Genomic DNA, 25202 nt, shown 5'->3' on the forward strand with positions numbered 1-25202 from the left:
TGTTTCCTGAGTCACAGACACTAGAATTGTTTGATTGTGCCATGTATACTATAAATTAAGCTGGAGTGCCACACCAGCTATACTTTAGCGTTCCTTGTTTCAGAAACATTGCTACCTTATTGATAATGTGCTAAAATTCTTATGCAGCCTCTTTGAAAAATCACAAATCAATCCATCTTATGCTTAGATATAAAATATTTATGCATTTTTTTCCTGCAAAGGTACAATACACAAGGTCGCCATCAGGGGTTACAACCATTATAGGGGCAAGGGGCCCTGCTGTCCTGGAGGGCACATGAGAGGAGACAAATGTCTCTCTATGTTTTAAAAAAAACCTCTGCACTGGACCATTAATTAGAGAGAGCTGGAGGAGGAACCCTAACTAGGGCTTTTCGTGAGTCCCTCCACATGGAGCTCAGTGTAAGCCACAGCCAAAGCTAGGTAAAAACCACACAGTGTGTGTGATATGTGTGTATGTGATGCTGTTTGTCTGTGTGACTGAGTGTGTGTGTGTCTGATAATAGAGGGATTTAATTGTCTGAAACTTATTATGCCTGGTAATGGAGGGGATTGATTGTCTGATGCTGCTCATATGTGGTTAATGGACAGGCTTAATTGTCTAAGACTGTTCATGTCTAATAATGGAAGGTGTTAATTGCCTGAGATTGCATATGTCTGGTAATGGGGGGGGGGGTGTTAATTGCCTGAGACTGCTCATGTTTGGTAATGGAGTGGTTAACTTTCTGAGAAGGCTCATGTCTGGTAATGACTGTATGTATATTATTAATATTTTATTACTTCTGGAATCAGAAGGGTTCCCAAGCTTCCTGATAATTTATATAATATAAAACTTTTTTATGTGTATGTGGCAGTGTGTGCATATGTGAATCAGGGTGTATTTGTGGCAGGTATAAAATGTCCTTAATGGTAAAGGACATCTCTTGTGTTGATTAAATTATTAGTTTTTTGTTTGTTTGTTATGGCATCATCTGAATATCACCAGTCCGGATGCAGGATGAGGTTAAGTCCTGCAGGTAGAAGCAAAGCATGAGATAAGTCAGATACTAACAAGTCTGAATCAACCTGCACAGACAAAAATCTTTTTGGGCAGGAGGAGGCCAGTTCTAGCTTAATTCCAGATAGCACACATTCCCTCCTGAAGAGATAGCCTCATGCCCAGAAAAGGTGTCCAGTACATCCAAGCAACGCTTTAATACTACAGATTGTAGAAATTCTTACTAATCTGGAGATCTAAAAAACTAGAAATATAGTAATTTGGGATAGCCTATGAACCTTGTAATTCAAACCCACATTAAATATAACTTTTTGTATTTTAGCTGTATAATTGGACTGTGTTAATATCACAATTCTTTGGAAAATGCTGAGTACCTTAAATGTTAATGATGAATAGGGATTATGTAATGTTAAATTGTCTAATTATTTAAGGTATTTGTAAAACTATACCAGGGTGCAGTCTTTTCATTCACCCCACATTGCTTTCTTTTTGTACTTTAACAGCTGGTGGCTCCCAGCTTTTCATGGGTTAGAACAAATTAATACAGACATAACTTAACATAATATTCAATCTTTCCAGTTGGATATTACAAGCTAATCAGCTCACATGAAGCAAAAAACCCCTAAACAGAGAAGGTGATATAGGTAAAAAAGAAAGCAATTTGCATTTTTTTCAACTGCAGAATCTCGCAAAAATGTTACTTTTATATGTCATTCGTTCACATTTATTAACCAGTCAATGATGAGAAACATATAAAAAAATAAAGTACTATCGTTTTTTCACGTAAGCAAATTCTTCAGGTTCTGTGTTTGCTTTCAGTTTTTTGGAGAGTGTTTTGAGTTCAGAGACTTAATCTTGTGAAATAAAGTATTATCATTTTAACAAGATAGTAAGCCAATAACTTTGGCAGAGATTCAGTTAACAGATATGTCAGTTTGTACAGTTTTCCCACAGAATAAATGAGAAAGAAACACATAGATTTGATACAATACACCTCAATTTCATTGGGTGGTAAATGAGGGATAATCTAGAGGTTTGTTTGGTTGTTCATATATTGTAAAAATCTGATCTTGATACATGCAATTGGTTGTATTCCTATGAATCAAGACTGTATCCCCATCGGTCTCCCTTGTTTTGATTTCTGGACCCCATGGGATTTCATATGCACTGAAAATGCAATAAAAAGTTACATTATAAAAAATACACCTCAAATATACAAATTATCTGCATCAAACAAGAAAACACTACTGAAATGTTTAACATGCAGTTGGCTAACCATATTCTCTCCTCTTGCTCTTTGCTTGATTTTTTCCAATCTGATTTCTGTTCCCAAAACACTATTGAGAAAGCCCTCACCGATCTCCTCACTGCTAAAACAAAAGGTTGCTTCTGCTTACTTATCCACCTAGATCTCTCCACTGCCTTTGACACTGTTGGCCAGCTCCCTAGCAAACCCTATATTAATATGGCATCCAGGACACAACGTTCTCCTGGCTAAAATACTACTCCTCTCATCATACCTTTTAGTGTCTCATTATCAGGCACATTTATCTCTCCTCTGCTGTTCACCATCAGTGTGCCTTGGGATTCCGTTCTAGGGCTCCTACTATTCTCTGTTTGTACCTTCTCTCATTGAAAACCAATCTCTACATAAGGATTTTACTGCCTCTATGCTGACAACACACGGAATTTACCCTTCCACTTACTTACTCTACTCGCCTCACTATCTGTTGAATTTCCTTTTCAATTCCTTTTGAATTTTCCTTTCCTTACACAACTGTGTCTTAGTTTCGTACTCTGATCTAACATGTATTGCCTTTATACTTGAAATTGTCGTGAATACTTAGTGAATTCAGAATGTAGACTATTCTAGTCTATTTTTAGTTGCCCTAGGAAACCTTTCTTATATTTTCCACTTGACTGGAAGAATGGGTCAAGTAACAGTTTCTATTGTAGCTGATTAGATAAAAACTACAGAAGAGAATAATCTTAAAAAAACCCCATGGAACTGTGAATCTGTCGTAATGAAAAAAATAAGTTAATGGTAATAGATCAGAGACTATTATGTTAACAAGCCTTGGCTTCATGGTCACCATGAACATTTACTTGACGGAAGCTCTGTGCTAATATAAGACAATTAAAAATGATAAAGCCATACAAGGCCATTAATCTCCATCAGTTATAAAAAGTAAATTAGTGGTTTCCTATTGTACTATTAAATAAACCCAACCTTTTATATTAGTGACAATTTTGCTGAAAATCATTGTATCATTAGTAACATGTGCTGTTAGTTAGTACTCTAAATTGGCTTTATGAAAATGTCATTTTTTTAATTTAAATTAAAAATATAGATAATGTGACCATTGGAAAATATATTCAGCATTAACACCGATTTAATCCTACACCATGCATTCTTTACTACGGTGATTTTGCTGTACAATAACAGAAAAGCAATATGAATCCCATGAAATATAAAGCTAGTAGGCATTTGTAAACTGGGGAAAAAAAAGAATGACCCAGATTTTTATGAACTAAGCAGAATAACACGCACGTCCCAAGTGAAATAAAACCTCTTACTGCAACTTTTTAATTGAAATTGGTAAGAGTCTCTTGAAAAAAAAAAGGCCAGAAGTGGTTCATTTGGTGCATGAAAACAGAATTAATATTCGAATGATTCAGTCATGCTGTTTTAGTGTGTAGTTTTTCATATGTATTATTGAAATGAAAACAATGCTCTGAATGAAGCTTGAAAAATGCCTAGCTTTTGTTTGCATTTCCTTTGCTTTGGAAAAGAAGCCTTTATTTTCCAAATATAATTAGGAAAAGTCATAGTTGTATAAAATAGGAGTAACTAGTAATAATGAAGAACAGAAAATGATCTGTTAGATATCTGAAAAGCTTTAGAGATGAAGGGATATAGAGTAGGGATAACCCAAAGGTAGATACTACATCAAAGAAGGTATTAATATTCCCTTGTGATTTTTTTTTAACCTTTATTAAACAGTCAACATACTAAAAAAAATGTATAAAGAAAAAGCAAAAAATGTGTGCAGTATAGTGATAACATATATGTGATAAACAAAAAGTAATACATTGATTTTAAAACAAAGTCTGGTTGTGTAACTTTTCTTATAACCACTATATCCTGTGTATAATTGAGGGGTATGTGTAACATATTTGTCAAATTTGATTAGGAAATCATCCTCTACTCAGAAATACTTTTCCTGAATAATAGCTGGTAAATAAATAAGGTTATCCTTAAACAGATATTTTGTATATAAAGTAAATAACTATTGAGATAGCCTACTTTAATGGATGTTAAAATAACCTGGCCAACTAATCATGAAATTGCATTTGGTTTATTGCCATAACTATTTGCTGCGGCCCAACATGGTTATTATCAGGTGGTCTAATTGATTTGTAAAAATATTCTGACTTGATACCGTTTGTAAATAGATTCTCGATCTGTTAAATCGCCATCTAGAAGTCATTAGCAAAGGCTGCCTATTGCCGCTAGATACATTTTAACCTGAGTTGTATCAACATGTGTCAATTTACTAGCTATGCATTCTCGTTTCCCACCAGCCTAGTTATAATATAGTAATTTCATTGACAAAAACAAATGCTAATATATATATGTATATATAAATCATTTAGCCTTTCCTGGTGATCAACTTTCCTTTGTATACTGTGCACGTCTTTAATTGAATCTTAACATATCAGATTTCTTAGTTTCACCTTATGTGCTTTGACCATAAATTTATTGGATTTCTTTACATTACATTGTATTTTGTATGGTACACACACTGGGAATAAACTAGTGCTTGTGACTTCCAGCATCAAAATGTAGGCTTAGTCAATAATTATAAAACCTCAATATGTATCAATTACAGGTCATCTCCTTCCTGATCAATAACAAAATAACACATATTATGCTCAGAGCATAATAGGCAGCTTAAACACATCTATATTACGGTGTAGTTAACATTAATGCAGTATTATATTGTATATTATATTGTATATAACTGTGTCACCTTACAGGTGGCACAGAAGTCAGTCGAGGCCTTCATGGGATTTCACAAAATTTGTACTCTTACCATCCTCTTCGCTACAATTTCTTATTCATTCATGATAGGTTTACCAATATCCTATATATTTTGATTTATTTTAACTCCTTATATATACTTGTCCCTACTGGATCGGTGCTGGGCCCGATACCCTGTCTGCTACTTTTGAGACTCGCTACACCACTTTTAAATTATATTAAATACCTTTATACCTCTCCCCCTTCCATTGGAATATTCAAGGGAAAGTACATAAATTGTCCTTTCTGATAAGCAACTCAGTTGAAAACATTTGCCGCAAACTCCAAGGCTAAGTTTACCAAAATTCAAATTAAAGCTCACGTGAGAGTGATAATTTTTAGGTGGGATGAGGGAAAGCATTTTGTTTATTAGAAACATAGGTTGAATATAATATAATACTGGGGTGCAAAAAATAAAGTCACAAAATAGTAAATGCACACACAATCACACACACACAGCGGGGCTGCCGAGCACTGAAGCGAGTAGCATGTAAAAATGGACTTCTGTAGCATCAATCACTACAGGGTTGCAAACTGTTTCTGGCAGCAATATCAGCACAAGCACTGTGCATCGGGAGCTTCATGAAATAGATTTCCATGGCCGAGCAGATGCACACAAGCTCACTATGTGCAATGACAAGTGTCGGCTGGAGTGGTGTAACACCACCCCTGAACTCTGGAGCAGCGGAAACATATTTCACTATCTGGAAGTCTGATGGGTGATTCTGTGTTTGGAGGATGCCGGGAAAACGCTGGTCCCATTTGTTCTAGTGAAGGGCAATGTTAAGGCTACTGCATACAAATAACACACAAACCCAGCAGGTACAGATCAACTGAAAAACCACATGCAAACACAGAATTGAAGGTATAGATCACATAACTGCATTGAAGCCCTAAATTAAAGGCATTCTGTAGATCAAAGATTGCACATCCCAAAGGCCAGTCCTGACACCCACATTGCATACATACGATTTGCCCCAGCATCCAGATTGCACACAGATTGCACCCTCACGACTTGCCGAGAACCCAGGTTACACCCACAGTGGCCTCCTCTCTGAGTCTCAGATCTCCGCTCAGTTAGTGCTCCTCTCAGGCTCACCCTATATATATATTTACAGTGTCTTCCTATTTCACTTTCCTAACACATACACACCCCAAACACACATTACTGCTAATATAGTCGATAGATGAAGAATCTCTGGTTTCATAAAGCCCATCAGAAATATGGCTCATAGTTCATACATTTTTCAGCCAAAGATTAATTTAGCACATTATCTTTACATTTCAAATCTGTAAAAGGTTTTCTTTAGAGAAGTGCTGCTTTAAATTATGCAGACCTACGCTTTTGACTTCAGATGTCCTTGACCTCGGTGACTTGCACTTACAATAAAATGATTTTTTTTCCTACTGTGTCTGGATGTCTCAGCTTTTACTATTTATATTCTAATCTTGTCTAGTATTCGCTTAGCATAATAATTTTATTCAAGTTAAAGGAAAAAAATCCCTATGTATCTTAATGTAGCTATTTATCATTGGTGCAAGGGAGGTTTGTGTCTGCCCAGAATTAGACCTGCATTCTCCATCCATGGGCAGGTACATTCATTTAGCTGTAACAAGGGGTTGAAATTAGAAAATACTGGCTTTTATTGTATGATGGGGTGCAGATCTCTAGCATTACCATTGGTTTTAAAAGGTGGTAGGGTAAGGTTTTTTGTTATAGAAAGAAAAGGTACCAGCACACCCTATTTTTTGATCAGGTTTGTGTGGGGTTATATTCCCCACTGGCTCATTGATGCCCCATGCATACTAAGTAGAACTGGGCAAAACTGGAAAAAACAGTGAAAAGCAGCATTTTCAAGTTACAAAGAATCTCTGAAAAGTGTGCGCCTCCTGACAGAAATATCCACATATATAGCATGACACATACAACCCCACCATTCTTTCTGCGCATGCTGCAAAATGTGATTGATTCACAGAGCAGACACAGACAGATGACAAGGCTCAAGGCTTTCATCGTCTGAAAAAATCCTTTAGTTAGATCGAAACATTGGCACGTGGTGGAATTAACATGTCGATTGAGTGCTGAGTTATACCATTTTATTTAAATTTTATTGCTTTGGATCCGGTGGATTCCTTTTCGTGTACCAAGGATTTGAGTGCTGCCCAACATGAGGATTGTTTCAAGTCTTAAGATAAGGCTTTATTTATCCTTGATTAATATTGTACCTCATCAAAGTGCCAGTGTGTACAACACACAAATAATACTGGTATATGAGGAGATTCATCTGCTGCTGGTGGTTGTATTGGAGTTAGCTGGCTGGAGGCAGCTTAGATTTAGCATACTTTTTTATCTGTTTACGCTATATTTTTATTGAGGCTAGCATTCAGTTTCAGCTTCCAAGATTATTTGTTTCTTTGTGTTTTTATTATGAACATTTTTATACATTTTATTTAAAAAAAAGGTTAAGAGCCAGAGTCTGTACCAAAAGAGATCATCTTGTGTTCTCCTACAGCGAAGGTACAACAAAATATATACAAAGCGTGTGCATATTTCTAGTACATTGCATCAACAAAACAGCAAACATGACAAATCACAGTTTCAATTTGCAGTTTAATTTAAAAAAAATGTGACACTGCATACATTTTCATTCAATATTGTAATGACACACTGTCATTTGTTTTGAAACTAATGTTCTTGTTACCTGTCACTTGTCAGTAGTTGGTGCCCACCACTGTGGAAAGTGCTTTTCAACATCCCAGAAACCACATGTGTTGACCTGAAGATTGCTCTTCTTCATTGGGAACAAATGTCACTGTTTATGAATCCATTAAGTCATTCAGGAACTCCATGAAGTCAAAGTGTTAGCTACTTGATAGAGAATAATTATTGTATGGTAATTCATGTGTAAATGTATAATCTTATGCACCAAATACTTATCTGTTATCAGCTTCAGGAATGTTACAGTATAATTTAAAAGTCATTGAACTGAACATACCCATTACTTTTACAGAGATTAATCTTCTTGACATTATTCACATAAGCAGGCACAAATTTGCTTCCAAAGCACAGTATTTAATTCACTCACTCATTATTATTGATCTAATATGGCTGCTCTTTTTGTGCTGGAAGTTATTTAAAGATCACTGTATTATTGATCGAGAGATGCACTATGATGTTGATTCTTCCAATATAGTGATTTCTACATTATATGCAAAAATACATGTTGAAATGTATTTGCATCTTATGAAGCGCAAATGAATAATCATTTGGCGTATGAAAGACTATAACTCCTAATATCCTCAGTCAACAAGGAGTGATCAATAACAAATTCACTTTTGGTATAGTTAATATATATTTTAACTGGAAGTTGTTTCAAGATAATTTCTCTCTCTCATGGCTAATAAAACTGTATTGCCATGTTTTCCTATACTACAAATACAAATGCAATCTATGAAGTTAGTTATTTTGTTAAGATTGTATTCTATACTTTGACATTTAACCTACTTTCAGTTTGTTCCATTAAACAAACCATCTAAAAAGGTTCCCCCAATGTCCATCAATTTGTGTATATAGTGTTTGTATGTAAATGAAAGTGTATAGTGTTAGAGTGGCTGTTTGTGTATGTATGCATGTATGTATAAGTGTATGTTGACAAAAGGTGAGAGTCGGTACCATAAAATCACAGGAGACAAGTAGAGTCAATTGATACCGTTATTGGCTAATTGAGTATATTTAGAGTGCAAGCTTTTAAGACCTCTCAGGTCTTCTTCAGACATATTATAAAAAATAAATGTGAAAGCATCTCTTTTAAATACACACCCTTACAAAAAAAATACTGCAGTTTTTCTGAAGTAATACTGCAGTTTTTTGGACATAGAAAAAACTGCAATACTGCACTTTTACTACAGTATTACTTCACATTTACTGCACTTTAACTGCATTTGTACTTCACTGTACTGCAGTTGTACTGCAGTTATTTTTGTACGGAAGTACAAATGCAATAAAGCTACAGTACTTTGAAGTACAACTGTAGGTTTGCAGTATAAAAAAAAAGTGCAGTAAATGTGCAGTAATACTGCAGTAAAAGTGCAGTATTGCAGTTTTTTCATGTCCAAAAAACTGCAGTATTACTTCAGAAAAAACTGCAGTAATTTTTCGTAAGGGATCACATTGAAAAGCGGATTAGATCAGTTCAGTCCAGGCCTACGTTTTTTTTTTTTTTGATCAGTCAGTGGTGGTATAATAGACACTTCTAGCAGGGTCATGTTGTCTCTGGTTTCCAGGCTGGTCTACAATGTGATAATTGGAAAGAAACTATCTATTACGCCCGAGGCCATCATTTAAGCTATTAAATTGGAGCATTAACATGAGTATGGAAAAGCCCCATTAAGACTCCTCCTAAATTGGCAATTCTCCCACTGGTGCCTCTGTCCACTTTTTATTGATATTGTATCTGTGTGGATTCAATCCTTTATGTAATGGTTGGCCTGTTTCACACATATAGAGGTGTTGGACATTTTGCACCCATGATTAAGTGAAGGCATCATTGGGCCTTGTTGCAAATGTGTGCACAAACTTTGCATCTTCTTTGTAGGTAGGGAGAGGTGCCATTCTTTGCGTTTTTGTTTGGGGCAGTTATTTTATCCAGTTGTTTTAGATTGGGGGCTGTCTAAAGAAGAGTAAGGGAGGCTGTGGGAGTATGGGATTTATGAGTCTGTTATTGCCGTGTAATGTTGTTTTCACTTATTTTGATATTTTGTGTAGAACTTGTACACCAGTGATACATTTTAACACCTCCTTCATAATTGTTTAGCGGTGAGGTTTAAAATAGTAAATTTAGTAAATAAACCATGTTGTCATTATTGAGAATTTTAAAGAGAATTCAAAAAAACCAGAATGTTGCAGAATCTTGTAATACCTTTTTTATTGGACTAACAGTATTTAAAATAATAGACGAGCTTTCGGGAGTCCTCCCTTTTTCAAGACAAAAGCATTTATTTTAAGAGACAATATAGGAAATCTCTTTTTAGGGTATTAGGGTGTTGTCCAAACTGGTATACCTAGAAATATGTTTTGAAATTCAGATGTGCCTTTATTAAAATTGCATGACTTAATACAGAGACCAGCCAGTCGACAGAAAAACATACTCTTAGTAATTACTGCAGAAAGATCAATTCTCTGGGACATTGAGTACCAGGCACTAGGTCAAGAAAAGTCACGTTTAGTGGTCAATGCAGTTGTGCATTATTGATAATGGAAACAAAATTACAAATGTAGGTCAATGCAAAGGGAAAGTGAGTGACTAGAGTTTCTTTGTACCAATTAAAGATGGTTACATTGGATAATATATGTCACTAGGTTATTTTGGGCCAACTCTCAGTGCTGCATAGGACTAAGTTCCCTGATTACACGTGGATGTCACATTCAAAATAAGGTCTGACACATGTTGAGAAGCATGTATACAGTACATGTTTAGATGGCTCACAAGGTAATGCATTGTTATACCTTGAATGCAACACATGTGATGCATTTGATTGGGTCCAAAAAGCTTTATCTGAATATGCCAAAATAACTATAAGAAGAACCCGGTTGTCAATAGGACAGTTTCCCCCACTAAACAAGAATGCATAAATAATCTGAGTGCTAGAGCTGACTGGAAGTAAGTATATAGTATGCATGCAGATGTGCTTGGCCAAGCACATCTCCTGAGCTGCATATAGTGGGGGTGGATAAATGCATATGGGGAGTATATGCAGATATATGCAGAATCTCCCCATGCACATAGAAGGGGACATCATTAAAGGAACCAGGCAGCTATTATATGCATTAACATTTATATGATGGATGAAGAGTCCCTTTAAACAAGACCTTTCTTTTACACAATCTGTGTGTCACATACTTTTTACCATCAAAATCTGCTTAAATTCATTTTTTTACTATGTAAAAACAGTTTACATTTTAATTGACATGTGTAACAAGGTAATGGATCTTAAAGTGCTTTATTATGTATATACCGCCTCATTTTCTGGTTTTATGCATAAAGCTAAACATAAAATGCTCATCTGAAACCAAATGATTGTCGGTGTATTGAATCTTACCGGATATTGAAACTTAATATTGGATAAACACACTCAGTCTGAGCTTTTTAAAACTCAGCTAAGATGCTTCATTAGGCTCTAGAAGTACAACCTAGTGTCATAGATCACAGCTGAGTAGTCAATAGTCTATGATTGATTGAATTGGAAACAGAATGCACTGGGGATGAATTGAACTTGTTTTTATGAGATCTGGTATAATGTTAAAGGAAAATTCTAAAAAAAAAAGTATTTGTTATCAGTCTTACATTTCCAAGTGGACTTTTATGAGGAGTAACAAAAGCACTACATGAAACTCTCTTGAATACTAATGATTGCAGGGAGATGTGTATGGGATGGCATAGGAGAATAAGCGGCAAGCTAGATCTGCAATAAAGATAGATAAAATGCGTTGAACAGCTGGATTAGCATGCAATGCACTGCATAACTAAGCAGCAGACGTACATTTAACGATTGTTTCCCTGATCCAAAGTAATCCAATCATCTATGTTTGTCTTAACATGGCCAATCAAACCCTACCAGCTCCATACTTGCTAATATAAAATAATGATAAACATAAACTTAGTGTTATTGATGGTTTGTTAATTTTCCAAATATAAGATACAAAAACCCACAATTCTCAAATCTCTAAAATCAAAATACAAACAAAAGATAAAACATATAGCTAAATTAACTAATATAAACATTTTAGAAAATGTTGCTGTAATTATGTTGGATTGTGTTCCAGTAAACACAATCTGAGTGTTCCTTAGGATTGAGTAATTTTGTCTATGTAAGCAATGCTGTCCTCCACTGCGTCACATTGTGCAGGAAATATTAGGGTTTAAGTAGAGAAAGCACTTAAACATTCATAAGCCTCTGTTGCCATGGTGATGCATGTTTTCTTTACATTTCTATTTTAGGGGGACTAAGATAAAATAAGCTTGGGATCTCTTTTACTCTTTTAATGTGATATTGGTGCTGAGTTGCATACTTATCTACTTATTGTGATTTAATCAAATTCAACATTATTACATTGATCCTAATAACATTCTCAAAATTTGTCATTTGGAGATACAATATGTAGCGAATTGGTGTTATAGTTCTAAACATTGATTCCTGTTAGACAGAGGTCACAGAACAGGTGACCGTGCAGGTCTCCCACTGTTATGGCGTAACCTGGATATTATTGATCTAGAAAGATCATATATCAAAAACCAGGGGATTTATTGAAGAGAGGGAAACGAATGTAACACAAATTTAAAGTCGCACTGCAAATGAATACATTAATTACTTGAAATTTGACTTCATGTTTTTATATTATAGAATAAGATGCCAGCTGTGTATGAACACATCTAGGTATATATTCATTAGTTTGATCTGTGGCCTATGTGGTTATTGGTTCCTGTGTGTTTATGTAAGTGACCTGCATTACATTCCATGTCATTTTATGTATAGACTGAAAGGAGATTATGTGGGACCTTACAATCTATTGGAGGAATGAAACAGGAGGTGATGAACGGCTTGGATGAGGATGATTTAAATGTAGCAGACAGGGCCGGCCCAAGACAAAATGCCGCCTGGGGCGAATTTTAAAATGCCGTCCCCCCTATCTACCCTTCCTCTGCCCCTCGGTCCCTGCCGCCCCCCCCATTATCTACCCCCCCCCCTTGTACTTACCTTTCAGCAGTCCTGCGGCGAGTCTCCCTGTTCGGTCTCGGTGCCGGCTTGTAATGCTGAGCGCCGGAAATGAGGTAATCTTCCGGCACTCAGCATTACAAGCTGGCACCGAGACCGAACAGGGAGACTCGCCGCAGAGGAGAGAGAGAGGGGCGCCGAGCGGATACTAACAGCTTGGTAAGCGAAAACCACTCGGTGCCCCTTTCTCTCTCTTTCACTTTAAAAAAAAAAAAAGGGCTTGGGGCCGCCCCTTCGAAAGTGGCGCCTGGAACGGTTGCCCCACTCGGCTCCATTGTCGGGCTGGCCCTGGTAGCAGACGTGAAGATCTGCAAGGTGGAGTGAATAGATGGTTTCTATCACGATGCATGACGTGTTTATTAAGAGGATAGACTGTTTGCTTGTCTGAACATGTGGTTTTACCATTTAGTTAGTGTTCTAAATTTATCATAAGTAGGGGAGAGCCTGACAGAATGAGGTAGGGAATTCCAGGCAATAGACAGAGAAGCCTAAATGTTTCTAACCCTCATGAGTGAGTCTACTGGGCTTGGTTTTCTGAACGTTTGCTGTAATTAACATGTGATTTTTCGTAAACGTGTTATGTAGCCAAGTGAGGTAGATGGCTATGTCTATGACAGGGACAGGCTGGAAAAAGTCAGGTGTAAGGAAGAATGGGTAGATGTTAAGACACTGCTAGAACACATCCAAAATCCAGATTACCTTTGTATGGAATGTTACCTAGCAATTTAAGATTATGTATCATAATGATCATATTGCCAATTACAATAGACGGTTAGATGACGGATAGAGGTGTAATTGATGAATAGGTGTATGCAATAGGGGGATACAACGTATGCCTTGCCACCCTCAAAATATTTGTGGAATATTTAGTTGCTGAAAATAATTTTTTGATTTATATTTCAGGACCTTGCCATCCAAACCCATGCCATAATGGTGGAGTTTGTGAAATCAGTGAAGCTTATCGTGGGGACACATTTTTTGGATATGTCTGCAAATGTCCTCATGGCTTTAATGGAATTCACTGCCAACACAGTAAGATTTGTTATATATGGTGTTTGGAACATTTACTTGTATAAAACACATTAAAATGTTTGTTCTGATACATTTGCTTGTACAAAAAAGTCCTATTGATTTGCGACAAGTATTGCTTTTACCGCTGCCATTACAAAATGTTAAAAGCATGCTACTGATCATAAACAATTATAACAAGTAAAACAATATGCCAGTTACTTGGTTAATGCCAGGGGAAAGCTCATAAGTAGGCTACTCGGGAAAGGTTTTTACAACTAAGGAAAACGTTTTCCTAATGTGTTTTAACTTGAAATGCTATTTTAAGTCATCAGAAATAATGACTCCTAAGTCCCTCCTCTCCAGAACAGTGCTCCCAATGCTAAATTTTTCCTTGGGATTTTCACGTGCATTATTTTACATTTATCAATATTAAACTGCAGCTGCCGCATTCCCAACCATTCTTCTAATTTACTTACATAATTTGCCATTTGAGTTGTTCCACTCGGGATGTCTACTATGTTGCAGACCCTTGTTATCATCCCCAAAAAAGACATACTATACCCATAAAGACCTTCTGTAATATTACTAATAAAAAATATTAAAAAAATACAGGTCTTAATACTGGTACCCCACTACTAGCAAGTCTTTCCTCTGAATTTACTCCATTTACTACAACCTTCTGCCTCCTATTACTCAACCATTGCCTTATCCATTAAACTATTCTGGCATCCAAACCCATAGACTGAAATGTATTTATAAGTCTTATATGGTGGACAGTGTCAATCTAGATAGGCTATAGCAACAGCTCCATCCTGGTTTATTATCTTAGTTACCCAGTCAAAAAAAATAAATTAAGTTAGTTTGACAGGATCTTCAATGATCTTCAGTCGGAGATCTTCAATCTTCACATGCTGTTTCTGATCATGCAGACCATTTACTTCCAGATATTCAGCAATATTTAGCATGGTTAGCATGGTTTCCATTAATTTGACAACCACTGATCTATAGTTGACCGAGTCGTCCTTACTACCGTTTTGTGGACATTGCAGGCGAGCATCTGTTCACTTTCCGACAACTGATTTGTTGCTTCAAGCAGCCAATCAGTGACAAGAATCATTGGACCATAGAGGAGGATGGGAAGCTGCTTTTATTTAGAAATCCTAAATAATGCAACATTTTATACAAAGAAGTAATTGTTTCTGGAATGGGTTTGGACACCCTGCAGTTCTATGAATGATCTTTCTGATACTTTAGTTCTCCAGTTACATTCAGAAAAAAAAAAAGGTGATTATATACACTATACTTTTGAAAGGTTAATTACTCTTTTAAAGCGAATGCAACTATTTCTGTAAATGTCTAATCAGAAAACAATTCCATTGCTGCTACTTATATTGTTTAACTGGGACACATGCAAATTGTCTTACACCTAAGATCTGATGATATTTATGATTAGTCCTTTTTATTTCCTTTTATTGTTTTGAAATTTAATTACTTTTAGGTCCTTTTTTTGTAGCATATTCACTCTGTTCTCATGACTACCTTAGTACTTGGCTTTATTTATATCCTCAGCGGTGGGTGTTTGTGTTTTCTGCATGCTGTCACATTAAAAAGAAGTATGCACGGTTGACAATGATAATCATTTAAGATTCATAAGGTGAGACGCCACAGAGATCCTTGCATTTTGCCTTTGGGTTGTTTTTTCCTTATAGCAAAACACACTCTGGGAGCAGATTCCTGACAAATAATTAATTGCCATGAACCATACTATCTTAAATTCACTAATGTCAGACTTATGTATTGCAAGCAAAACAAACATTTTAAAACAGTCATTTTAAATTTCTTATGTATATCCAACTTCTACAAAATAATTAGTGATCTCTCTGTCAAATGTGCTATTAGTCTGTGTTGTTGGTTTTATTTCTTAATAATAAAATTAACTATTTTACACATAAGATCAAGGATAAAGAAGCATTAAATATCCCTTCTAGTTTTTAACTTAAAGCCAAAACCCCTGTGTTCTTAATGATTACCTTCAGCATGTTTGAGTTCCTTAACACTGTTTGTCTGCCACTTCAGCTAAAAGGTTCTTCCTGTCGACCATCCTTTCCTTAAAACTACACTTTTGGAGATACTCAGTCTCGCATTATAAATTTTTAAATAAGTATGTGTTCTTTAAATATAAATAATAACAGCTAAAAAAAACATCCTTCTGAGACTTAGGGGACCTTTTTGTTAGGAACACCTCTAGTTCGCTGTCCCTGTGACTGGCAGATTTCAACTATATGCGTTCACATGGTCCATATGTTTTTTCAGCTAGGTTTAGGATTGAACCTTGTCCCAGAGGAACATTGCCACCATCATATACACTTATTATCGTATTTGCTCGATTATAAGATGACCCTGATTATAAGACGACCCCCCAAATCTGAATATTAATTTAGGAAAAAAAGAAAAAGCCTGAATATAAGATGACCCTATAGGAAAAAAGTTTTACCAGTAAATGTTAATTCATGTAAACTATTTTTTTAATAAAAGCTATGATTGAGAAAAATATTTTGGTTTTATTTCCTTCTATTTCCCAACCTTCCCCCCCCCCCGTTATACACATCTGCCCCCAGGCTTGTCAATCTGCCCCAGAAATGCCTTATACCCCCTATATGCCACTGTGCCCCATGATATGCCTTTTAACCCTCTAAATGCCACTCTACCCCCAAAAATGCCTTATACCCCCTATATGCCACTCTGCCTCCCTGATATGCCTTTTAACCCCTATGGTGCCACTCTGCCTCCAGAAATGCCTTATACCCCTATATGCCACTCTGGCATTAAGGGGGTTAAAAGGCATATTATGGGGCAGAGTGGCATATAGGGAGGTGTAAGGCATTTCAGGAGGCAGAGTGGCGTATAGAGAGTTAAAAAGGCATTTCTGGAGGCAAAGTGGCATTAAGGGGGTTAAAAGGCATTTCATAGAGCACTCTGCCTCCAGAAATGCCTTATGCCCCCCATTTAACACTCAAAACTTACCGGTGCTTCTGACTCCCCTGTCATGTAGCCGGGGCAGCGTGCAGCCGGAAGGAGGGTTGTCTGCGTCCATCGCGCAGACCTTCCCCGACTGTCAGAGAGAATTCCCCGCACCGGTGCCGGTGCTGGAGCCGCACCGGTGCGGGGAACTCTGATTTCTGGCAGCCGGGGAAGGTCTGCGCGATGGACACAGACAACCCCCGCTGTTAGCCAGGACGATATTTGAGGTCTTATTATAAGACGACCCCGATTATAAGACAAGGGGTATTTTTCAGAGCATTTGCTCTGAAAAAAACCTTGTCTTATAATCGAGCAATTACGGTATTTGACCTTTAAATTAACCCAGCTCCTTGGCTTACACAAGGTACATTCAGCCAAACCAGTACACAGTATACTTTACACCAGCTCCAGCACTGGCTCCTATGAGAGATCCAGGGGGTCTAATGAGACCTCTTGAGCACATACACAGAAAGTACTCCTGTTTATTTCAATGGAGACACTTCTCTGCAAGTGATTGGCTGGATCAAGTAGCCATACCTGGTACGAAACTTGGATTGCAGAGGGAGTGGTGTGCCTTAGCTCTGTAGCTTTGGCATTGTTACACTATAAGCAGTTGTGTGAATAAATATGTATATGGACACGTGTATGCGGGTGTATGGATGTACATGTGTGTAGATATGCATATGTAGGAATGTATGTGTATGTCAGGACCCAATTTTTCACTGCCTGAACCATGGCTTTTTTATACCTGTGGCGTTTACATCTGCGACCACTAGTGGCCACCCTCCGCCCTCTGGAGCACTCGGAACTCAGGTGTGCCTTGTTACCTTGGTTGAGCCCTAGTCTACATCCAGCTGGGCGTTGTTATCTGGATTACCCTGCGTTTATGAACCTGCCCTGCCTTTCAGTCAGGGCCTTTGTATTGAAGTCTATGGACCTTCCTGCTGTGGCTCTGCACCTGTACTGTTCCTGGTTCCCTGCTTTGTGTCCTTCCAAGTGGACTCCCTGCTTTGTGTCCTTCCAAGTGGACTCCCTGCTTTGTGTCCTTCCAAGTGGACTCCCTGCTTTGTGTCCTTCCAAGTGGACTCCCTGCTTTGTGTCCTTCCAAGTGGACTCCCTGCTTTGTGTCCTTCCAAGTGGACTCCCTGCTTTGTGTCCTTCCAAGCGGGCTCTCTGTCTGTCGTGCCCTTCCAAGCGGGCTCTCTGTCTGTCGTGCCCTTCCAAGCGGGCTCTCTGTCTGTTGTGCCCTTCCAAGCGGGCTCTCTGTCTGTCGTGCCCTTCCAAGCGGGCTCTCTCTGTCTGTCGTGCCCTTCCAAGCGGGCTCTCTGTCTGTCGTGCCCTTCCAAGCGGGGTCTCTGTCTGTCGTGCCCTTCCAAGCGGGCTGTGTGCCTGTCGTGCCCTTCCAAGCGGGCTCTCTGTCTGTCGCGCCCTTCCAAGCGGGCTCTCTGTCTGTCGTGCCCTTCCAAGCGGGCTCCCTGCCAAAAGACTTATTACCTGTATTTTATTTTGCCATACGTCCGGTTACTTGCTTAGACTATATTACCCTTATTTGCTGGTCCTGTTATATACATGAAATACACTGCATTACCTGGATTTCTGTTTGTGGTGTCTTTGTTTGCATAATCATGCACCGTGGGTTACATACTGAACCCCAAGTATCCCCTGCGCATGGGCTCCTACCTGACCTGATCACCCGAGTCCTGACAGTGTATGTGTGTATATATATATATATATATATATATATATATATCATGGTTTCTGTTAATACTAGTTAAATCAAGATGCATGGGAGGTGGCCGGGAATGATAAATATTTGGGAAACCTTTTATCTTAGTTTAGATAACACTGATATGCGTGATGAAGGGTGTGTGGAAGAAAGACAGGTTTTCTCATGAAATAGATTGAATCAGGAGATCTTTGGGTTTTACTGGCCCATGATTGTAAAGACCCCAGGGTGTGGTGTTGGCCAAAGGGAATAACTTCAAAGGGTAACTACGGCAACCACAGGGTCCAATCAGGGATCTCCCAGTAGACTCAATTGGGACCCTCTAGTATATCAAGGGACAGGTAGTGAAAGAGGGGAGGAGGAGAGGAAGAAAAGAGACAAAGGAACATCACTAACCTGGAGCTCTCAGGGAAGGTAACTATGAACATGCATGTTTGAATATTGTAAATAGGAACTTATATATATATATTTGTTGTAAGTGTGTCAATTAATGTGGGGATTATTGTTATTGTACTGTTATTTGTATTGTTTTATATTTGGAACGTTCTAGTAAAAGTTTGTATTGTTATATCATAGCCGCATTGTGGATTCTTGGATATCCTGTTGTTGTTTCAAAATATTCTGTTGCATTCTGGAAGAAGCAAAAGTTTTCAGTTCAAACCTTAAAAGTTAGAAGAGATAGAACAGGGATTGTTTAACTTAATAAGCCAGTGGGTGGGTTTATCGGTGCATATTTCATAAGTGTATCCATATACCCATTCACCTGGATAAGTGTAGTTATTGTAGCTAGAAAACATATTAGCCTTCAGGAGATATATCCGAATACATATTGTGATTTCATTGATATGTGTTTGGATGTATCTGTTGTTGGATCAGTTGTAATCTTAAGAACATAACACATTCATAAACCTTTTAGATGGTATGCTGTAGATAAAGGATTAATCCATCTGATTGATATTTTAATAACACAATTCCCTAGTTCCCTCAAAAGAAAACTTAACAGCATTTTAGGCCAGTAAGTCCTTTTGTTTAAAGGATGCATATAATGCATGTTAAAGAAGGCCTTAAATGATGAATAGAATAGTTTTATCTATATGTGCCAGTAATGGTGTTAAATCCTTCCAACGGCTATCAAATATGTAATGGTGTAGCTGGACACATCACCCTACAAGTACAAAATGTGACTATTCTCTGTGACAAAATCTAAATTCGTAATTCATATTTGGTCAGACAAAGACAACATAAATATGCTTGCTGAAGCTTTGAAACAGTTGGGGATATTATACAGAGTAGGAAGCTATAGAAGTGTAGAGAAATAATGGGTCTAGTTCCACCCACACAGTCATGCAGAAATAGAGTGATTACACTGATTAAATGGAAAATCTAATTTGTTTACGCTGGCTTTATTCCATTAAATGTATATTAGAATAACTTAATACAAAGCTAGGTTATGTATCCCAAACAGTTTGGGCAAACTAGCCTAGCATAATACTGTGACTAAATGAGATATTTTCTGATGTATTTCTGTTGAATACTCAGGTTCTATATATCCAGAGCTTGGAAGTAGGGGAAATGATGATACCCCAGGGCAGAGAGTTAGGGTCTTCAGTCTCCAGGTGGGGAAGCGCATTTGGTCAGGCTCACTTCTCAGTCAGGTTCCACCTACTTCTGTCCAGGTTCATTCTTACCCACCTCCCACACATTCAAATACTTGCGGGAACTAGTCTTGTCCTTTTTTCACCGTTGCATCCTCCTCCTGCCTCCTGTAAGGTAAAGGAGAGAGGCAGCTCTAAGAAACCATCACTGATAAGCTTCAATGTATGGACATCTTCTAGCCCTATTACATTTTACATTTAGGGTTATTACGAGACTTGGAAACCTTTTGGTTTATAGTTATAGTGAACCAGGGGACATACCATTACCCCTCTATTAATAATATGTTAATTATCATTTGTACCTTCATTCCAGACATATGTATTGGGTAAGCTTCAGGAAGCTCAGCCTTCATTTGGTTGTACAAATGGCATGGAGTTTATTAAGCACTAAATACATTACTGTATGATGTCAGTCCCTCATTGGGACATAAATAAGTATGGCCCCCTTTCTTCTCCAGTATCCTGCTTTTATGAGAGAGAGATCATTTAGTGGGTCAGCCCTGAGAACATGTTGTGTTCACGGTTCAGTAACAAAGTGGATGACTAGTCCTTATGGTTGGTGAAGATAATGACCCATTGAGCCTTGTGATGTACACATTGGTAGACAATGATTTTCTGTGTTCTCACCCGATTATAATAATTTATTTGCTGTAAACATGGTAGCATAGAGTACTGGAGATTTTGTACATTCTTGCAATGCAAAGTAAAGGAAACACAATTTGAACTTATTTGATCTTGATCATTTGAAATGTGCACACAATTACAGCTGTACATTCAGTTCACTTGTAACAAGTATTCTATAATGAATTGTAAACGATGCAAATTGGAAAAAGTACCAATTAGATTAAAGTTATCTGTGCTACACACTGCTGGACGGCACTAAAGTAAACATCACAGCAGTGAGTAATTATACAGACTTATACCTCCCTGGCATGTAAACTTTATAATTATAACCTGTTAATAGTTTACTAAAACCCTCCTATAATTAAAGTAGATCTCACTTTCTATAAAAAAGTACAGGAAATTGGTTAGATGTGCCAGTTGTATCACCCTTGGGTTAGATGGGCATAAAACTCAAAATCCAATGATTCAGTTTATTTGTTTTTTTTGTTATATATAACCACCCTAGGTATGAAATGTCTATAGGCAAGCATTACAGGAAATAGTATCCATTAAATAAAGTTAAATATACTATGGGAATGGCATAGGTATACCAGTATAGTGCCTGCTGCATGTAAAAAGAAGTTATGACTATATTAACTTAACATCACCACCCTATATGAAGCCCCAGTTACCCATGATATTAAAGCTGCATCAGTCAATGTTGGCTCTGTTAGCTTAAGAAGAAAGCATGATTAAGAGCTAGATGAGCCAGCTCAGTGTGTTCCTGACGGTCAGAATGTAGGTCCTTGCGAGTGTCCAGGACTTTCGTTTTTTGGGCTTTGACGTTTCCCCTTCAAGAGCCTATTCACTTTTCTCTATGTGACTACGCCATATGGGTCTTTGGGGTTTAAAGATTAATCGAAAGCTTCATTCAAATTACTGCAGACAATTGAGGGCCCGATTACCGTATTGGCTCGAATATAGGCCTCACTTTTTTCCCCCACTTTAAGTCTTTAAAGTGGGGGTGCGGCCTATATTCGGGGTCTAGCGCCCGACGCCTGGGACATGCAGTCCCAGGCGCCGGGCAGGCAGCGGGGTTAGGATACAGATCCCCCGCAGCAGTGCAGGGGACCTGCATCCTACTCTCCGATACGCTCGGACAGCCTCCCCTGCCAGCACTTTCCACTGGGGGGGTGCCGGCACGGGAGGTTGTCTAAGCGCATCGTGCGGACGGTCACCGGCTGCGGAGGTTGTTTACCCGCATCGCCGCAGCCGGTGACCGTCCGCACGATGCGTTTTACCTCTGCCCCCAAGACTTACCAGAGCAGGCCCCGCAAGACACCCGGGAGTCTGCTCTGGTAAGTCGGGAGGGGCAGAGTGGCAGCATATCTCGGGGGGGGGAGGACAGTGGCAGCATATCTCGGGGGGGGGACAGTGGCAGTATATCTCAGGGGGGGGGGAGGACAGTGGCAGCATATCTCGGGGGGGAGGAGGACAGTGGCAGCATATCTCGGGGGGGGACACAGTGGCAGCATATCTCGGGGGGGGAGACAGAGTGGCAGCATGTTTTTTTGGTGCTTTTTTAAAGAAAAAAACGTTTTCTTTAAAAAAGCACCAAACTTTTAGGGTGCGGCCTATATACGGGGCGGCCTATATCCGAGCCAATACGGTATATATTTCTTATTATATTTTTATATTGTTACAGAAACTGTGCTTTTGTGTCTTTTTTTTAATCTAAAAAATGAAACCTTGACTAAAAAAAGTACTATTTCTTCATTTCACCACAGACATGAAAATTACATTACATTAATTTACTAATGATAAAGCAAAAGACAAAGCAGAATTTAATAGATGTTTAAAAATCCAAAGGAGCATCCTCTGTTACAAGAATTGCTGAATACAGCTTAGTAAATGGCATGCCCAAAATAGTAAGAAAAAAATAAAATAAACAGCGCTGGAAAAAAAAAAGTACAAATTGTCATCTGAGATATAAGCCTAAACGACAAACTGTATTGGCTCATTTAAGTATCACCTCCCACTTACATACTAACTTGCTTTTGAGTACAGTATTAATAGCAACACTATGACAGATTTCACTATACTAATGCATAAATATTGCTATACAATGCAGATTCTCCTTCAACACAAGAATCGTAATTGCTGCAGGTATTGTCACTGCTTTGGTTAGTTGTTAAACATTCATGAAGAATACTTGCACATGAATTTCCTATAAAGCAATACAGCCATTTGGCTAGTGTGCTATAAAAGGGGGGGCATGTCACTAGCAAATAAATACAAAACTAATAAATAAACCAATAATTTTATTAGTTAACATTTCATTATTTTTTGCTAAAACTAATAGCTATATTTTTAGCCTTAAAAAAATTGGATACTCCACAGCAAGGTATATTTACTCAAGGTTTGTCACTTTAGATAAAATTAAATGTTATACAGTATAAGAATAACTTTTTATATAATAAAAAATATGATATGAAATATGAGATAATAAAAATATGGCTTTATGTTTGGGTGTGCAACAGATATACTTTAATATATACTACCATTGAAATGTTTGGGGTCACTTGGCTGTTTTCATGGACAACAAGGTAATCCCTTGCTGTGTAACATAATTGCGAAAGGATTTTCTAATGATCAATTAGCTTTTTACACTTACACTTGGATTATGTGTGTGTGTGTATATATATATATATATATATATATATATATATAAAATATATATATATATATATATATATATAAAATATATTTTATGTATATTTTTATTGACACACTATATCCTTGTTTTTTTACTTCAGATTAATAAATCATCAGCATTGTTAGCAAAATACTAAATATATTGATTTTAGCACAGACCCACATTTTACCTGACATTTTAACAATTCTATTAACATTTAATAAGCATTGCCTGTTCAATGTTAGAACTCTTAGACATAATGTAAGGAAGGTTTACTTTACAGAGAGGGTGGTAGCTTAGTGGAACAGTTTATAAACAGAAGAGATGGAAGTAATGCCAGATTGAGGAGTTTTGGGCACTGGAGTATTTATAAAGAAAGAGTTATAAAGCGAGATTTTTTTCCCTGCTTTCTGCGTCTTGGAGTCTTTTTTCTTTATGTTCTATTCTTTCCTCCCTCTAAAACAATTTATTTTGCCCTATCTCTTTTTTACACCTCACTTGCTGAGATCTTTTCCTCCTTTTTTCTATGTTCTTTCCATTTTGGTTTAGTTTTTTTTTTGCTTGTCTACCTCTTACATGTTTTTTTTTTATCCTCTTTTAAATGTTTTATACATGCCAATAAAAGATGCTGCGCACCATGATTGACATTGTATATTATTGCATAGTCTCCAATTATTCTCAAATCCATCTTGATTAAAGCATTAATTCAGAGATGTTTTTTATGTCGGAATTATATTTTTGTTTTAATTTATGTTAAGTATCATATTTTAATTATGCTTAAGCATTTTCTTTTGACATTGCACTTGTATATGCGTGTAAACCATTTGATTTCATTTTCGTTTCTCGTAAATTAATTATTGGATTGAAATACAATCTGTTATTGTCACCAGCATTCATTATTAATAAACTAGTGTAGCAACAGTCATTGTAATGAACAATTTAAATTAAAACGAAAAGTGTGTTTTCTTTAATTAAGTAGCAATTTACATAATGCATACAAAGTATTTAATAGGGGAACAGATTTCACTGTAGCATTTACAAAGATCGATAACTATTTGTGTTAAAAATATTATTAGCATAACCTAATAGAAGAGAGCATGCCTTGTAAATATGCATATGCAATTTCCAAGCACACGCATCAATAGTTTTGGAAATAAGTCTTGGTAATTGCATAGGCTTGCATAAGATAATGTTTAAATTTATATTTAACATCTTATATTAGCTGAAAACTACAAATCTGATTCCCCTTTCCAAATGACCTTTTTTTAAATAGTGTAAAATAAATGTGTAATATAAACTACCATTTTGCAAGTTTCTAGAGTTTCTAAAATAATTGGAAATAGTTAATTACAGTAACTGTCTTTACTAAACGTTAGTATGTCCTTGTCATTTACTATTGACATTTAATTGAAAAGGGCTCCAAAAATACATGTATAAACCTACAACTTGGGGCAAAATGGGAAGCTCTGCTATACTGTGTGGCAATGTATTTTTCTCAATCTGGATTCTAAATGTAAAGGTAAAATAAACAAGAGTGCATTTGTAATTCTTCCTTTTAAGTGAAAATAGAGCTGCAGTTTATCCTATGCATCTTTCAGCTTGTTCATCTTCTGAAAACA

The 25202-nt window shown here is 37.2% G+C and overlaps 1 protein-coding gene across 1 annotated transcript in view; it reads left to right on the forward strand.

The window, feature by feature from the left end:
- The window catches only part of LOC149303055 (EGF-like repeat and discoidin I-like domain-containing protein 3), a 168901-nt gene that overhangs the window by 44828 nt on the left and 98871 nt on the right, over positions 1-25202 (forward strand). The window contains exon 5 of the mRNA XM_089481815.1: positions 13776-13904. Coding sequence (XP_089337941.1) covers positions 13776-13904 — 129 coding nt within the window. The remainder of the gene's footprint in view (positions 1-13775; positions 13905-25202) is intronic.

This window comes from Sceloporus occidentalis, unplaced genomic scaffold (genome assembly GCF_023333645.1).
Source record: "Sceloporus occidentalis isolate IW3139 unplaced genomic scaffold, rSceOcc1.0.p SCAF_16, whole genome shotgun sequence".
Classification (NCBI taxonomy): domain Eukaryota; kingdom Metazoa; phylum Chordata; class Lepidosauria; order Squamata; family Phrynosomatidae; genus Sceloporus; species Sceloporus occidentalis.